This window comes from Ipomoea nil, unplaced genomic scaffold, assembly GCF_001879475.1.
Source record: "Ipomoea nil cultivar Tokyo-kokei standard unplaced genomic scaffold, Asagao_1.1 scaffold0688, whole genome shotgun sequence".
NCBI lineage: Eukaryota > Viridiplantae > Streptophyta > Magnoliopsida > Solanales > Convolvulaceae > Ipomoea > Ipomoea nil.
The window spans coordinates 3,177,501-3,189,875 of NW_017617116.1; the positions used below are offsets into that span (position 1 = coordinate 3,177,501).

Consider the following 12,375-nt stretch of genomic DNA (forward strand, 5'->3'; position numbering starts at 1 on the left):
AACACTGTAACGTTTGACAATCCGTATAAAGTTGTATAGATTGTTCACCTCGTGCCCTTAGCCAGGATAAAGCCTCTTTACACGCGAATGCTTCGACCATAAGTGGGGAAAAGCAACTCAGGATAGGCGCGCTGAAGGCCGAAATAAAGTGATCGGTGGCATCGAGTAGGACTGCCCCAACCGTAGCTGTATTCGTTCCTTGGTGATACCCGGCATCCACATAGCATTTCCGTGGCATTACTACCGTGTTTAGGGGTTCAGAGTGTTGCGGCAGTGTGTTTGGCGGTTGTTCGGCCAGGCGGGGCGGTGGTGCATGGCCACGGCTTGCGGCAGCTGAAGGCCGGTTCGGCAGTGTCGCAGCAGTACTGGGAATCGGCAGTGTTGCTACAGCGGCATGGTGGTCGATCGGCAATTGGGCGGTGGTCGGGCCGTGTACATTTTGCCATGCATGCATTGTGGCAGTGGCCGCCGCAATGACATTTTTCGGCCGTAGTAGGCAGGCATCCCACACAGCTCCATTGCGTGCTCTCCAAAGATGATATAAGATTGCAGCTGCGTAAATAATTCCATTAGTGTCTAGAACATTTATGATTGCACTAAACCATTCATGAAAAATATTTGTCATAATATTGGGGAGTGGAAGGTTGGATTGAGCCCAAATGGAGCTTGCATAGTCACACAATACCAATGAGTGCATAGTGTCTTCACTCATGATCCTACACATGGCACACATCGGATCAACATCCACTCTCTTTATAAGCAAATTATTGGTAGTGGGAAGGATATCACTAATAGCTCTCCATAGGAAAATCTTCCACTTGGGAGGGATTTTTAATTTCCATAGAGTGGTCCACTTATCAAATGCCCCATTATTACCAGTTTCATAATCCCCAATAATGCATCTATAACCATTCTTGACCTCAAGAATAACAACCATTTGGATCCCCATGCCAATACCACGTATCATCATAATCTGGGGAAATTAGAATTGGTTGAAAAATATCAATGAGAATGTGTTGATCCCATTGAACTAGTATCCGGGTCAATCAATCCCTCAACCTTGGCACCAGCAAGCTGCGGTGGCATCTCAGTCTGAACCATAGGATCATGTTCGTCCGGAAGCCAAGGGTGTTCCCAAATTAAGGTAGATTTTCCATTCCCAATTCGGCGTCGTATTCCACTACATATTAAATCTTTAGCTGCCATAATGCTGCGCCAGCAATAACTATGATTATTTCCCAAGTTTGCCTCATAAAATGTATCTTAAGGATAATATCTGGCTTTGTAAATACGAAATACCAACGAGTCAGGGTTATTATTATTATTATTATTAGTAGTAGAAGTATCTTGTTAAATTTCGAATTATGAAAAAAAAAAAAAAAAAAAAACTTGCAATTTACACCTTTCAATTTCTATGAGGGCATTTAAGTAATTGATGTAATATAACCTAAAATATAACCTTCAACCAAACAAGTTAATGTTACATTCCACAACTTTAACCAAACACATCAGGTAATCTTACATTCCCAAAATCTCACATTACTTACCCCCGAATAATCCTATTACCTGGGGTAATCAAGATTCCGTGAACCAAACACCCCAAAAATAAACCATTTAAAACAGAGAAGTCAAAGTTTTAAACTCCTTTTTTCAAAGGAATTTTTAAAAAATAAAAATAAAAATAAAAAATCTAAACACATAATTTCAACAAAGCAACATTCACAAACACATTGAAAACTGAACTCATTTTCCAATTATTCATTTTTTGTTGTTTCACCAAATTATTTATATATTAGCTAGAAAATAAACCATTATTGGACAAAATTAATTTGATGGCTCCAAACATTAACCTTTCTTAAATAGACTACCTGGCAGAAGTGAGCTTACAACATTCTGTTGGGAGATCAATAAGACATGGCAAAATTCAGCCAAGAAAATTATTTTCCTATGACTGAAGTGAATAAATGTTATAGGAGCAATAGCATATATATTCACCAAAAGAATGCCAAAATGGCAAATTTGTGGGGCTGGTCTGGTCTGCAATGAGATATTTCAAATTATAATGTAAAAGCATCATCATTCATCAACTCCATAAGTTGCTGCAGGCTGCCCAGCAGATTTCTGCATCAATGGTGACTGTTTTCTTTTACCTGGCCCCGATGAAACCTTAACGGTCGCTGGTCTCAGTAGGCGGCTTCCAAGCTTAAAACCTCGACGGAATTCTTGAGTTATTATTCCCTCCTGAAACTCGTGAGATTCTTCCCGAGCAATTGCTTCGTGTAGCTGTGACAAGAGAAAGAAGGGTATGCTTAACCATAACTTAACGCCACTACTTTTATCGTTCAAAAGAAGTAAAATGTTGTAGCATTAAATTATGTGGGGAAAAGGGTCAAATACATTATACACCACCAAACTTTATACGAGAAGTCAAATATGCCCTCGAACTTTTGAAAGTTGCAATTAAGCAGATAAATATATCAATTTAGTGCATCAAGGCCAAAAAACTGGTTAGTGACCTGTAATAACAGGTTACTAGGGTTTCGGTTACTTTCCGAGTGAAAACCGGCGTCTGGAGATGGCGACCAAACTGGTCGACTTCTCCAATAGTCGGAGAGCGACCAACTCCGTCATCTAGAGAAGGCGACCAAATGACCAATTTGGTCGCCTTCTCTGTTGATGGAGATGGCAACCAGTTTCGCCAAGAAGGTGACCAACTGCGATGCCTTCTCCGGCGACCTATTGGTCGCCCGTCACCGGTTTTCACCCAGAAGTAACAAGATTGCCGAACAACTGCCAGAACCCTAGTGATTGACCTGTTATTACAGGTCACTAACCAATTTTTAGGCCTTGATGCACTGAATTGACATGTTTATGTGCTTAATTACAACTTTCAAAAGTTCGAAGCCCTAATTGACTTCTCGTATAAAGTTCGGGTGTGTATTTGACCTTTTTCCCAATTATGCGTGAAGTGCATGTTGGAAGCTGGAACTGTCCTCGGGCATTAGGGATAAGGGTTGAGAAACGATAAAAATAGAGAAATATGGGAAAGAGAATGGCAAGCAGAAAAGTATTTGATGGGGGTTATCTTAGTATCTTACCAAGGGATCAAATGGCTTGCCAACCGTGGGTACGACAGTGACTTGCAAGCTCTTCATTACCTCCACAAATTGCTTGTATATGCCCTGGTAACTGGTGTCTATCTTTTTCTCCCCCTCCGTTTCTAGTTTAATCAGTTGCTTAGCTCTCTCAAAGTTGTCTATAATGGGCAGGAGGTTTTCGACTACTTCTGCCTGTGCATTACCCCTAATTGTCGATTTCTCCTTGTCAGACCTTTTCCTGAAATTATCAAAATCAGCTTGCAACCTGATATATCTTTCCTTCCCCGAATTAATCTCGGCTGACAAAGCTGAAACTCTCTCGGCCAACTTAGCTTTCTCATTTTCTACTCGGCACATCATAGCCTCAATCTCTGATACAGCTTTTACATCTCCATTTAAAATGGCAACTTTGTAAAATTGCATCAGGGACTTTAAACTGGTAGAATATTTCTCATCTGCTTCGTTTTCTGACACTCCTAGTTCACTAGGACTAGCCTCATCACCATTTGTCTGCAATAGATTATTTTCATCACCAATGTTATGACAGCAATAAAGACTTAGAAATTTAATTCAAGATTTACGTGGGAGCAAAGCAGTTTCTTTTTTTAAAAAATTAATTGTAATGATAATACATCCAAGGTTACAGTCATCATTTTTTTTTTTTGGGTATACCCAGGGTTTCCACCGTCAGACAAAATGACTAATCCCCTCGCTGAATTGTAGGCACCTCTTTTGGGTGGGACAGCTGGCCTGGAGATTTAAGGCTACTCCATTCCCAAAGCCAATGATCGAACCCTTGACCTTTGGTTAAGGATGGATGAGTCCCTTCCACTCAATCACACCCTCCAGGTTGGGTGACAGTCATCATATTTATATGAAACCCTAACCTACTGTACATTTACAAAATTACCCCTATACCGTATTGTGGGGGTGCTACCCCCACACCCCCAACCCACTCAGCAATGTTATACCAATGTTATGACAACAATAAAGACTTAGAAATTTAATTCAAGTTCTTCTTTTGTATTATATGACATTGTTGAGAAAAATGAGATAAAGCAATCTAGAACAAAGACAAAAACAAAAAAGAACGCAAGATTTACATGGGAGCAAAACAATTCTTTTATTAATTGTAATGACAATACATGCAGGGTTACGGTCATCATATTTATATGTAACCCTAACCTACAGTTGCTACCCCCAACCCACTCAGCGAACCATGGTGACAAGTGTTGTCGCTCCGCTACCGTCCAAGTGTCCAACATCTATCTTCTTTCAGTAACATATGAGACATACACGCCAGACATCCCACTTTCATGTGTTATCTACCATGTATAGGTTCTATAATTCCTTGTAGGAAACATTTTCATTCTACTTCACCAATCACCATCTTATATGCACCAAACTATTGGAAATATGTGATTGAGGAAATCCCTTAGTTTAAAAAAAGGACTGAACAAGTGAATGGAATTTTCTTATTAGAGATCATGCAAACATAAACCTAGCATCCAAAACCCTATAATATGAAGAGTAGGAAACTAGCAAGTAAAGACTTGGATGTTCTAAGGACGCAAATTGAAAGTAACCATTCAAAATATCACATAATAGAGAATAGAAGCTCATCATTAGCAGCAAATGCAATGTAGAAACTTTGAAGTTTATGTCAATGAACCAATTCAATAGGAATTTGAAAATCAAAGCTAAACAAAGCATTGAGCATTCCCAGATCATTATCACTGAGCATTACAATTGTGCTTCACACGGATAAGGCTCTAAATATACTCACTGCCTTCTTAAGGGCTGAAGAACCTAAACTACTCATATAGTCATATCACACATTAGTCATTTAGCATAAGCTTTCATACTCTATGGTACAATATAGAAGATTACCATAGTTGCTTTACTACTACCATTTAAAAAGTTTATATCCAGCATGTTATCCAACCAGTCGAATCGTGATTATGATCGCCTATTACCTGAATTTTTGAAATGGAGCCATTTGAGCTAGCAAGTTGTATAAAGTCTAAACAATAAATTTTCAATGACTGGTGGAGTACGCCAGAATGCAAGGGAATTGCATCACAAAGGAATGGAAACTTCTATTTGTATGGACACGAAGGCTTCAACACACAACCTAACTGTGAACACATGAACACTCTGGAACTACACTAAGCCCAGCCTTCTTTTAAAAATTCACTAGAATAGTACATCTAATAATTTTATTCCCAAAGTTGAACCACTTACTAGCACTCTTTATAATTGCCAATTGCAATGGTAATTTCATAGTTTTCTTTATTTTGGTGGATAAAAACGTTTCTAGTCAACAAAGCACACAAACAGTGGCAAGCTCAAAAATCTTGCCAACCATAACATCTTCACAGTTCACACTGTATTAATGAAGACCAAACCCCCCCCCCCACCCCCCCACCCCCCCCCCCCAAAATAAAAAAATAAAAAATCTAAAACATGAAAAAGAAAACAATAACAATACGGAGTAATATTAATAAGAACATTTTCTAAGAAGCAATATATCAAATAATCATAACAACTACCTAAAAAAAATCAATTTTTTTACAATAAACCAATAAATAATCAACCAAAGGTGAAGCAAATAAAACAACAATTATGTCAATAAGAAGATGAGAGAGTACTTGGGGAGCAGAGTCTTTAGGAGTAAGGGCAGCTCTGGGCAAGGAGCGCCTGGTATTCTTGATTATAATTGGACTGTGTTTGTACTCTCTGGCGAGAGGTAAACTTGTGCTGTGGATGGGTTTATCCAGAAAGAAATGACAGTAATGAATTAGGGTTTGGGGGGTTTTGGAAGCTCCGGAGGAAGAAGAAGAAGAAGAAGAAGAAAACGGAACAGTGTAGAAAGCGTTCGAAAAAGAAGCTGCCATTTTTGTGTGAGATTCGGACCCTCCAAGAGTCCTCCTAAATCCTTGCCCAAAGCACAAATTGAAACAATGAATCCCTTTTTTTTTTTTTTATCATTTTTTTTTTAAAGCAAAACAACTGGGTGAATACAGAGTAGACCAAACAAGTTCATTTTTTTTTTTTTTTTTTTTCCTTTTATCAATTCATGCAGTAACATCACTTGACCCGGATTTGGATTCCGCCGTAATGTAAGATTTTTTGAAAAGAAAAAAAAAAACTAAATAAATGCTTAAATTTTATATGAGAAGTTAATTAGACTTTCAAGTATTTAAAAGTTACAATTAAATACATCAACAAATGAATTTAGTACATCAAGACTAAAAACTTAATAATAATTTGCAATAGCATATCAATAATGTACCCGTGACACTGTGAAAGTGCGACAAGCTGATTTCCAGAAATGACAATCAAACTGGTCGTTGTCTCTGTCGATCGAAAAAGACAACCAAACTGGTCGCCAACTCCGTCGATTGGAGATGGCGACCAGTTGGTCGCCTTCTCCATCGACTGGAGTCACATTCTCCAGTCAATAGGGAAGGCGACCAACTGGTCACCATCTCCAATCGACGAAGATGGCGACCAACGGGTCGTCGTTCCAGTGGACGAAGATGACGACCAGTTTGGTTGCCTTCTCTGGTTGACATAGATGGTGACCAGTCTAGTTGCCTTTTCTGGCGAACTGTTAGTCGCGCCTCTATCGGAGGAGTTCTGTCGATGCATCATTGACCTGCTATTGCAAGTCACTATTAGGTTTTATGAGCTTTGATGCAGTAAATTAATATGTTGGGGTGTTTAGTTACAACTTTTGAAAGTTTAAGAACTTAATTGACTTCTCATATAGAGTTATGAGGGTCCATTTGATCTTTTTCTAAGACTTTTTATATCTGCATAGTTCGTCAAATCAATGACGAGAGGTTAGAGGGACTAGAAAAAAAAAATGTAAACATCATTTTCTTTTTAAATAACGATTATTTAATTTAATTATGATCCATATTCAAATTTCAAACAGATTTAATTTTAACTTAAAATGAGCACAAAAAATGTATTAATTGATTCTCATTGTAAAACTTCATCCACGTAATTGATGAAAAAGAGAGAATTTTTACCCCTTCTCATGTTTTTGGCACAATTCTATAATTTTTTTCACTATTGATCTTACAACAATTAAGTTAATTTTACATTTAGTCTCCAAAATTTATTATCATATTTAGTACACAATTTTTATTTGTCACATCTAGTCTTTCTAGCTAAACTTACTGAGAAAAACTACCAAAATGTACAACATTTCTAATTCAAAACCATAAAGAATCTGTTCAAGCCAATATGACTTTGAATTGAAAAAGTAACACATTTCGACTATTTTCTATGAAAATTTAGTTTGAACGATTAAATGTGACAAAAACAAATAATAAATGTCCAGCACCGAATGTAACAAAAATAATACGGAGTACTATTTAATAATCAAATGTGAAATGATATAGTAATTGTGAGACCAAATATGAAAATAGTACCCCTATAAACTATAGGAATGTCAACTACCACCAAAGAAGACAGAGAGAGAGAGAGAGAGAGACAACATTTGGATTCATCAAAAACAGTTCTACTATACAAGATTAGACACAAAGGTACAAATGTGCTTAGTATAGGAAGCAAATAATCATAGATTAATTTGGTCGAGATAAGAAGCCCTCCTAGCTTCAATAAAATTATACACAATGGATGCATCACTTTGCATAATAATTCTACCATCTTCCATGTAAATAGCGCCATCTGCATACTCAAGTTCTTCCAGACGATGGGTCACCCACAACGCTGTAATTTCGTTAGATGCATCTATAGAGTTCTTCAGTGCTTTTATCACCCCAATCTGCCAAAAGTCCACAGATGATTCATTAACAAAGTCATATACATAACTAGTTGAGAAGCTTTGAACACTTTTGGGACTCGAACAGGCAGGTTTCAGAAGGCAAGGAAAGGACCTCACTTTCCTTTTCACCCATTCGGGATAAACAGTGAGATTAAAGTGGTTAGAGATATGGTGGGTTAAATAGGCCCTTCAACTCTCATGAAAAATGCAACTAAGTCATTAAACTACAAAAAGCTTCAAAACAGGCCCTCAAACTTCAGTTGGGCAATAAGGGTAGCAAAGAGATTATTAGTGCGGTCGGGTGGCCCTAGTCTGGACAAAGCTAAGAGTGATGATCTATGTGATTTCATGAACCGTTCACACCACAGGTAGTGGCCCAGATACACTCCTGTTCCACTGGGGGAAAGATAGGTTGACTTCAGTAAAGACTTCACAGAAAACAATCTATGTGAGCTTTTTTCGCACTTTAGTTTAAGGGAAAGCTCATAGCCTCATATTAGTTCTTTCACTTTAAAGTTGAAAAATGGTTTGGTCATGTCACAAAAATTGGCATTTGGGAATTGAACATGAAAAAGTTTCAACTCATTTGCAAGGATAAAACTTAAAAATTTAAAAAGAAACAAACAAGCATGACTCCTACTCTTTTTCCTTACACTCGTAAATCATTGGTCACTAATTTGCAAAGTCTCTAGTACTCCAAATTGACTATTAGGTCAGGAGTTCTGGGTTCAAATCTAAAAAACATCTTAGAAAACCAAGGCGCTATTCATCTTCCTTCCTTCCCCATACCCTGCACAATCTAATAGCTCACATTGGGTCTGACTTTAAAGAATAATTTGAGGTTCTAGTGATAGCTAACTCTCTTTCAACCCAAAGATTTGGGGAAAAAATGTTCAGGTTACAAATTATTATTATTATTATTATAAAATACCTGGTCATTTTCATCCAAGAATGTAGTCAGTTCATCTAACAACAACACTTTGCATGACTCAGCCAAAGCACCAGCGGTAGCAACCCTTTGTTTCTGACCTCCACTAAGAGTGTGAACTGGTTTCTGCAAAAGCACAACAGAAGTCAGTCATTAAGTGCAATGGTAGGGTGTGATTTTATACATTAATTCCTACATTTTGGCCTTAAGTTAGTTAATTTTAATTTATCTTGTTTTGAGCTAAGCATAGGGATATAATCACTTCTATGCATTTGGTAAGAAAAGGGAAGCAAAGAACACAGATAGAGCAAAGTCCCAAGGAAATAGCATGTCTTGGCCAGAAGGAATCACATTTACAGAGGAGCTTGGCCAGAGTCCTGACTGAACCTCCAGACAAAAAGTTCAGAGGGAAGAAAACATTGGGTGGAGTGCCTCGGAGCAGTCTAGCCGAACACAGAATCAGAGAGAGAAAAATCTACAGCTGAAGTGCTCATCTGCAACTCCTGCCATGCCATCCAACTGAGATGTAGTAACCTCTATGTGGCAAGAAACCTTTGCCCATGCAAACCCTATTTCCTCCACCAAAAAATTATAAAATGGGAAAGGGGCATATGGATGAAGAGACAAGATCCAAGAGCAACTCCAAATAATCAAAACAACAATCTTAGGAAGAATTCTTGGAGGTGCAATTGAAGATCCAAGTCAAGAGATCTTCAATACTTGGGATTCATCCTTCAAGGCTATAAAAGAGTTTTTCATAAACCCTCTTTTATTGTATTAATTAATACTTTAAACTAATCTTTGTTAAATGAGCTTGGAGTGTTTCACAATAAAGAAAGTCATAATTTTTTTTTTTCATGAGTAGTTCATTTATTTATCTAGGTATAATATGATTATCCACATTTGCTTTAATTAATATATCTTGTTAGACTAATATATTGTCTTAGGGCTTAATGCTTGTGAATAACTGGCTATTATTTGAATGATTTAAGGTGTTGTGAGAAGGACCAAAAGATAAAGGATAATACTACCCACTACATGACTGAATGCATAGGTTACCATAGTTCTTAATGAGTTTATGGTAATGCTTGTGATCGTGCAAGTAGGCATGGTATTCGCATAAATACATTGTATCTTCATAGGGAAAACATCACATGCCTTAAACATCATATACCTTTAGGGATCTAGTCATTAGTACTAACAAGACAAATCAATCAAATAATAGGTAATCATAGGAATAAAATTGATGAAATCTAGCCCTAGATCTTGTCTTCGTCATTGTTTGCGTAATTTAGTTTGCTTAGTTTAATTCTTCCAATCATGATTATTGTTCTAAATAATAGAGATAATAATAGTTTTGGACTTTTGGTATTTGACCTTTCTCTTAATGGGATCAGCACTTTTACTTAACTACTATATTACTTGTTTGACTATGTGCACTCGTGTGTTTCTATGTGTTCAGAATTTTCACAACATGCAAAATGCAGTTTTAAGCATAATCTGAAAGCAAGATTTTGGGAGACAGTACTTGCAGATACTCGTACATGCCAACAGTATCCAGAGCTTTTGCCACTCTAGGCCTGATCTCATCCATGGTTAAGTTGAATTTTCCTAGGCCAAAAGCCACATCAGCTTCCACCGTAGGCATCACCACCTGCATAGAGAGAAATAAGTGATTTCAATAAATCTTCCAGAAAATATGTTTCTTTACATTAAAAGCAAATCAAAGTTTTAGGCATAAACAACTAAAAATTCTTCCTCTAAATACGAATGGATAAATGAAAATGAAGAAAAGGTAATAGCATGAAAAAGAGCATTCACTGGGTAAAGCAATCAAGCCCAAATCTGTTCTATTGTGGAAATACGTAACATCTAGAACAAGACATTGATAAAATAATAAGCTTTTTACTTGATCAAACTCTGCAAATTGGCCTAGCCTTTGGATGCAATTTATTGAAATTTTAAAATTAAGTTGTATGCATTTAAATCAGGATGTAAGTCAGATATTGATTTATTTATCAGGGACAATAACAATCTAACTTTTCTACAAACTAGATAAGTCTAATATTGTCCAAGTCCATGACCCAACCAAAGTTATGTGAACGGGCTATAACAAAGATGGTTAAAGGTTCCAAGCATACATACCACTCCCCCATTCCAAAATTGTCTACATTTCCTTTTTGGTACATTTCTAAACAAAAAATTACAACTAAGTGAAATAACTGTACTTCTCTATGTGACCCTTCTAATAAAATTTTTTAAAATTTCTGTTTTTATGAACAACTACATACTTTTCAGTTTTCATCTACTATCCTTAAAATCTGTGTCTAAGGTAAGTAAATGGGACAACCATTTTCAATAGAGGGAATATGAGTCTATTGCTCTACAAATAAAAAGCACAGATAAGCCAATTACGAAAACAAACCTGGTGGTCTGGATTTTGATATACAAAACTCTTTGGTTTCTTCACATAAAAAGACCCACTGTTGGGGCACAAAAGCCCTGCCAAAATCTGGGTATTTGCAACCAAAATGCATTAAAAAAAAAATAAATAAATAAATAAACCCATTTTAAAAGCTAAACTGCAGAGAGTGCGGGGTTAAGAAGTAAAATTAAGTTCCTCACTTTCAAAAGAGTGGATTTTCCTGAGCCATTGGGTCCAAGAAGCATCCATAACTGGCCAGAGGGAACGCTGAGAGAACAGTCCTTTAGAATTGGGAGGTGTTTACCCTGATTCGTGACAACCGAATAGCTCAGATTGCTAGCTTCAATTGCACAGCTCTCGCCGGTTGCGGAATGCCTGCGAACCAAACAAGAGAATTGTAAAGCCTGAAATGGGATTTTTCGTTTGGTTTATGCGGGAGAGAAAGAGAATGACCTTGTGGAGTGAGAGAAGAGAGGTGGGAGGTGGAATGCAGAGGCCCGGATACAAGCCGATTGGATCATTGTGCTTCAACCTGCCCTGCTGCCTCAAAATTGCTTATTCACCATTTTTATCGGATTCCCCTCTCCACATACGCTGCTAATTTCACAATTGACCCAACATTTCTGGTTTCGCGTGACCAATTGTTAATATATGGAATAAGATAAACTCATTGGTTCAATTGTTTTGCAATTATTAATTTAATTTAATTGACCCTTTAATTGTTTTAAATTTCGTGAATTAAGTCCCTTAACTACTAATTCGCCAGTCATTTGTTAGTTACCAGAACACTGTTAGCTGAACCATGGCTGTTCGCGAGATACTTTCATCAATAGTTATGTTGTGCAACCGTGTGCACCATGTATGGTACACACAGTTGCAAAACGACGTTGTTTTGACTAAAAACACGCGTCCCATTTAATAATAATAAAAAAATCAATTTCAATTCCCCTCAACAACATTATGTTGTTCATTCATTGTGGATTTTTAGTTCATTCATTGTGGATATTTAGTTCATTCGTTGTGGATATTTAGTTCATTCATTCTGAATTTTGTGTTATTTATTCACTGTGGATATATAGTTATAAATTTGTGGATATATAGCTATGAATTTGTGGATATATAA

The 12,375-nt window shown here is 37.1% G+C and overlaps 3 protein-coding genes across 4 annotated transcripts in view; all 3 read right to left on the reverse strand.

Moving 5' to 3' along the window:
• The window catches only part of LOC109175419, a 1,421-nt gene extending 215 nt beyond the window's left edge, over positions 1-1,206 (reverse strand). Inside the window, exons 1-2 of the mRNA XM_019324682.1 lie at positions 1,060-1,206; positions 1-973 (exon numbers count right to left, since the gene is read on the reverse strand). The exon at positions 1-973 is cut by the window's left edge and continues 215 nt beyond it. Of these exons, the coding sequence (XP_019180227.1) occupies positions 1-973; positions 1,060-1,206 (1,120 nt within the window). The remainder of the gene's footprint in view (positions 974-1,059) is intronic.
• Positions 1,207-1,824: 618 nt separating this feature from the next.
• LOC109175782 (protein GrpE-like) lies at positions 1,825-6,096 on the reverse strand. The gene is made up of 3 exons (XM_019325136.1): positions 5,750-6,096; positions 3,099-3,608; positions 1,825-2,283 (listed from the first exon to the last, which is right to left on the reverse strand). Exons 1-3 carry the CDS (start codon positions 5,993-5,995, stop codon positions 2,077-2,079), a joined length of 963 nt encoding a protein of 320 aa, XP_019180681.1. The 5' UTR covers positions 5,996-6,096; the 3' UTR covers positions 1,825-2,076.
• Positions 6,097-7,548: 1,452 nt separating this feature from the next.
• Positions 7,549-11,881, reverse strand: LOC109175284 (ABC transporter I family member 10, chloroplastic). Of its 2 annotated transcripts, XM_019324522.1 has the most exons (6): positions 11,706-11,881; positions 11,453-11,627; positions 11,253-11,339; positions 10,356-10,481; positions 8,831-8,953; positions 7,549-7,899 (listed from the first exon to the last, which is right to left on the reverse strand). In XM_019324522.1, the coding sequence occupies exons 1-6, from the start codon at positions 11,771-11,773 to the stop codon at positions 7,690-7,692; spliced, it is 789 nt and encodes a 262-aa protein (XP_019180067.1). In that variant the 5' UTR covers positions 11,774-11,881; the 3' UTR covers positions 7,549-7,689. The 2 variants fall into 2 exon arrangements, with proteins under 2 accessions (XP_019180067.1, XP_019180068.1); XM_019324523.1 differs by lacking the exon at positions 11,253-11,339.
• Positions 11,882-12,375: the final 494 nt, after the last annotated feature.